The 5,301-nt window shown below is 32.7% G+C and overlaps 1 protein-coding gene across 1 annotated transcript; it reads left to right on the top strand.

Moving 5' to 3' along the window:
* Nucleotides 1-1,710: 1,710 nt before the first annotated feature.
* On the top strand, nucleotides 1,711-5,042 carry LOC111309904 (protein GLUTELIN PRECURSOR ACCUMULATION 3-like). The gene is made up of 4 exons (XM_022908916.2): nucleotides 1,711-1,893; nucleotides 2,409-2,588; nucleotides 2,662-2,769; nucleotides 4,721-5,042. Exons 1-4 carry the CDS (start codon nucleotides 1,855-1,857, stop codon nucleotides 4,727-4,729), a joined length of 336 nt encoding a protein of 111 aa, XP_022764651.2. The 5' UTR covers nucleotides 1,711-1,854; the 3' UTR covers nucleotides 4,730-5,042.
* Nucleotides 5,043-5,301: the final 259 nt, after the last annotated feature.

Raw genomic sequence — 5,301 nt, 5'->3', positions numbered from 1 at the left:
ACCCATAAGACGTAAAGCCTTAATACTCCTGTGGGGCGTCTATCTCACAAAATCCTACAACTCTCTTATATCTTTTTTTCATACCTAACATTGTATAGACTTTACTTATTTATAACCATACAAACTTGCCCATTAATAATCCCTCTCTTCTTAGAATTCTTCTCTTATAAGTCAAACATGCCTATTAAGAATCTTTTTTCTCTTAGAATTCTTCTCTTATAAGTCAAACTTACCTATTAAGAATCTCCTTTCTCTTAGAATTCTTTTTTTACAATTCTTCTTATCCATCAAGCAATATCTAACAAATCTCAAATAAATCCCAAACAAATCTCTTATGGGATTTGAGTCAATATTCCCAATAATCTCCACCTTGACTTAAATTTCATCAATCGTCTATCTTCCTACTAGACATGCTTGGCTCCACCTATAATAAAAGTCTCACAATCATCTTCTCTTCTCTTGTGTCTTCACGCTTCATACAAACCAATCCTTAATCTTCAAAACTTAAACTTGAACTCTTCTCTTAAATCGAGCTCTTCTGGACTCGCTTCTTCCCATGTCTTAAACCATGCACTTCCCATATCTTAAATCTTTAGCTCTTCCCACATCTCGAACTTTTAGCTCTTCCCACATCTCAAACTTTAAGCTCTTCCACGTCTCAAACTTTCGGTTTTTTTCACATCTTGAATCTTCAACTCTTCTCACGTTTCGAACCTTCATCTCTGATACCACTTGTTAGGGATCACCACAGCTCTGATATCATTTGTTGGGCTAAAAACCTCCAATTCAATCACACCAGCGGAAGCAAAATCAAACAATAAATTAAACATACAAGAGATAATAATTTAACGTGATTCGACCTAACTAACCTACATCTACGGATGAGAAACAAGATCTACTAATTGTAGAGAATTACAAACTTACATCAAATCATCAACTTCACTTAACAATCAATACTTATAAGATACTATCAATCTCCTCTAGTCTTTTGGAGTATTCTCAACCCAAACAAACACAAATCTAAACCCTTGTGCACGCTTTCAACATAACCAAACACATATCCATATGCTCTCATACATCATACTTATGTGGACTCTCTCAGTCTCTTCTAGTTCACTCACAAATAAACATACACACCCATAAGACGTAGAGTCCCAATACTCCTATGGAGTGTCTATCCCACAAAATCTTATAACTTTCTTACATATTTTTCTCATACCTAACATTGTAGAGACTTCATATATTTATAACCATACAAACTTATCCATTAAGAATATTTTTTCTCTTAAAATTTTTCTCTTATCTCTTAGAATTTTTCTCTTACAAGTTAAATTTACCTATTAAAAATATTTTTTCTTTTAAAATTCTTCTTTTATAAGTCTTGTTGTCCATCAAATAATATCAAACAAATTTTTAACAAATTTCAAAAATATTTTTTATAAGATTTGAGTTAATATTCTCGATAAAAATGAACTCCTGTTGTTCGAGCATACCATTTTCTAACTCGTATAGGTTCTCACATGTGTTTGGTGGCCTTGATGGGAAATTAAAATATGGGGATATATTGTGGTTGGTTCCTGAAGGTACTAAATTCCCTTTCAACTAGTATAATTGTGCCAGCTGGCTCTGAGGAAAGCAATGCGATAGATAGAACACGGGCTTCTTTGTACCGCAAGAAGTGGCCCTTTGTTTCTTCAGCACATGCATTTGGTTTTATCTCTTCAAATTGCATCTTCAATTTCATACATAATAATAACATGTTTAAAATGCATTTGGCTTTGTCCCCTTATACAGGACCCAATTGCAAAGCTTTTTATCGAGTCCCCACCAAAAAATCTTCCTGATAGTAAGGGCATGGCAGCCGGAAATATTAATATCCAATCTAATAGCAAGGTATTGGTGCAAATTTATCTGGCAATGCTCCACTCCTTTATTTTCTTCATTCCTTTATTTATTTATTTTTTAAAAATCCAGTTGGTCTTGGAGCTCATGGAACTTTCTTCGATTCAATTTGAAAAATCTTATCTTCCAAGGTCATGATAAACTTTTAATCTCATTTCCCGCATTAAACAGCATGACTTGGATGCAAATTAAACAACTTGAGTCAAAATAAATATTCACGATTAAATAAAATTGATCTTGTGGAATAATGAAGTTGTTTTTAGGAGAAATCTTTATCGGAATCACTATGGAGTATTGCTGGTACAAGGCTGCTAGGTTTGAAACTTTTAAACAAATTTATTGGCCATTTAATAGATTAAAGAAAGTTCAAATTTAAATGAGTTGACATCTTCAAAGTCCTATGGATTTGTTCAATGTCCATTGTAGACATAGGGTAATTTCCATTGATGTTGCTCCAGCCGCCGCTAGTTTGGCACTATCTAATGATTTCCTCTTATCTTCCACAGCAAAGCCAAAGAGAAAAAAGTGCCATCGCACAATTGCAGAGAAGGTTAGGAATTTCTGTTTCACTCTCTGGTCCTGGGCTTCAGATAATAGATGAGTCTGAAGATAAAGAATTCATTGAACTAGGATCGAGTTTGATTGGAGTAAAAGTTTCTAATAATGAGCAAGATTTACTCACTCAGGTATCTTTGAATTTTATTGTTTTGATTTTGGGTATTTTTCTGTTAATAATATTTCTTATGGTGGAATAAACAGACAATTAAGGTCCTCCGTGATCACTGGCGCAAATCTAAACCAAGTTCAATACCACTGAAGGAGCTTGGACCTTTGCTTGGTGATTATCAACGGTTGATTACATCATCTGTAAGACTTTAAGTTAGCTTAATTGTATGTTCAGTACCACTTAATAGTTTCTAAAGAAAAGCAATTTCCTTGCTTATTTCTCCAAGTCCCAGTTCAATTTTCAACTCAGCTTGTTTGATGCTTTTGGGTTTTTTTTTTTTTTTTTTTTCCAATTATTTTTAAAGTTTGGCCTTTTCAAGTTTTATAGCAAAATTACCAGCCTATATTATACTCCAGATGGTCTGCAACTCATCTTGGGGATATTATCAAGTAATGGGTCTGTTGATACAGAATATGAGTTCAAATCATAGACAAGAACAGAAAGGTTAGGTATTATTTTTCAGATGGTGGAGAATAAAATGAAAAATTGATGATAATTATGAAACTGAAAAACAGATAAAGGGGTAATAAAAGAGCTACTTTTCTCTAATGCTATATCAAAAGAGAAAGAATAGTAAACAGTATTAGAGGTTAGCAGGCTACATACAGGTAGATTGAAGAAGATTGGTGTGGAGATGTTAAACTAGGTGGAATGGTGAAATGAGTGGAATTTGAAGTTGTGAAGAGAACAGAGTATAGAGCCAAGATGCTTGGGATGTCACAACGTTGATTCCATGATGTAGATGATTTTGGTTTTTCGTTTGTTTTTTAAATTTACATGTTATAAACATCCAATTTAATTAAATAAGATATTAACAGAGATCCAATCTCTATTTAGTAGAGGCTTGGTGTAGATCCATTTAAATCAATCAACATTATTAGAGGCTTAAAGTGAATAAAGATGTAGAATAAACTCCTCACCAAACATATGTAGGATAATGCTAGAGTAGATGCTAAGATTTTTTGTAACATCTCTTTACTTCTTCTATGGTCATTCTCTAGATAGAAGATTATTTCTATTTCTCTTCGTTGCTATCATAAGGGATTTTTATAGCATGAATAATGACAATTGTTAAAATTCCTAAAATGTATATTTAATGGATACAACCAGGCCTCTATTAGGGAAAAAAAGCAAGAACATATGGATTTGAATTTGGTTGTATTTACAGCTGCATTTAGTAGAGAGATAATAATATCAATAAGAAGTAAAAATGCTGTGCAATAATTAGTCCGAAAATTATACACTGAAAGGGACACCCAATGGTTAAGAATTTGAAACTCCAATCTAAAGGTTTTAGGTGCCATTCATGGGACGAGTGCAGTAGGATATATGGGATGAGAGAGGCCTATCTCCCATTTGTAGCCCAAGAATCATGTTTGCCAAGATTATTTAATCTGAAAGTTACAATCATGTGATATTAATGAAGCTTGTCTATACTAAACAATGATATGGAGTAATAGTTATCATATCCTGTTCTCAGTCCTGTGTACACCTAACATAATGTAGGATAAGAACTATCAACATTATCGTCAAATTTTCTAATCTAAACTTCTTGTATCCTCTTCTAATCCAGTGTGTCAAGTGCTCCCATATATTTTTACATACATGCAAATTCAAATTCTGTTTGAACCTGTTAAATTGTTTGACAGAAATGTATAATGTTTTTTCAAATTTTGCATATATGTGAAAAATCTCCAATAGTTAACTGTAAACTTAAGAACCGTGATGCATCTGTTAGTTGTTTAATTACTCTGAAATGTCTTCAATGTAAATCAATCTGGTAGTCATAGCCCTAAATTAGGACAATCTCTTTGTTAATGTGTTTAAATCATTTTGTATTTTGTAATCATTCAATAATGGGACAAATGCGACAAAGTTTTGACTTTGATTTATCATTTTTCTAGTTTTTAGACCTCGATATGTTACTCATTTACTTTGCATGTTAATATCTCTTTTTTGTTTATCAAGATTAAATAAATGAAATACAGATATGTGTAAGTCTCTATCGAATGTCCTACTTGTTTTTATTCTTCTTTATGTTTCTAACTATAAGTTATCTACTTTGTGACTTTCTGATTGTTCACATGGTAGAGCAAATAGTGGCTTGGATTTTCAGTCCATTGAGTCATGTTTAAGAGGAAAAGAAGCTTACAAGTTTTATCACTTGAAAAATGTTTCTCAGGTATGATTCACATAGATGTATATCCGGCACAGTATTTCTCGTTTATGGCTGCTTTTGCACTAATTCTTGAGGATCTTAAACTGCTTTCGGTTTTCTACACAATAAAGGAAAGCAAAATTGTCTTCTTGCAATTGTTGTCAAATAATATAAACTCTCCTGCTTGGAGTTCATTATTTTACATGCAATGATTACAGCTTGAAATTTTGGAGTTGCCAGTTATGTGGCTTAAAATATGTGTATGGCTGACTGATCAAAAGCATGGTATTACTTTTTGCATTTGAAACATTAGCCTAACCCTGAACATGGTCCTATCAGTTGACTCAGTTTGTGAAACATGCTCAATCAGCAATTGAGTATTCTTGTACAATTATTTTAGAGCATCTAATGACGTTTATGTCACTTTCTCAAGTAATAAAATGATCTAACTCAATTATTGAAATTACTTTCCACTTAACTGCACTCATATCTTATGCGTTGTTCTTCATGCATT

This window comes from Durio zibethinus, chromosome 19 (assembly GCF_047325235.1).
Source record: "Durio zibethinus cultivar Kanyao isolate XHJ-2024 chromosome 19, ASM4732523v1, whole genome shotgun sequence".
In the NCBI taxonomy this organism is placed as follows: Eukaryota; Viridiplantae; Streptophyta; class Magnoliopsida; order Malvales; family Malvaceae; genus Durio; species Durio zibethinus.
The sequence above is the reverse complement of the archived record's forward strand: the minus strand, read 5'-3'. Positions and strand labels throughout refer to the sequence as shown.

Coding starts and splice junctions, on each gene's coding strand:
- LOC111309904 (XM_022908916.2), top strand. CDS start 1,855: ATGGCAGCCGGAAATATTAATATCCAATCTAATAGCAAG. Junction 1,894..2,408: donor ATATCCAATCTAATAGCAAG/GTATTGGTGCAA, acceptor TATCTTCCACAG/CAAAGCCAAAGAGAAAAAAG. Junction 2,589..2,661: donor AGCAAGATTTACTCACTCAG/GTATCTTTGAAT, acceptor TGGAATAAACAG/ACAATTAAGGTCCTCCGTGA.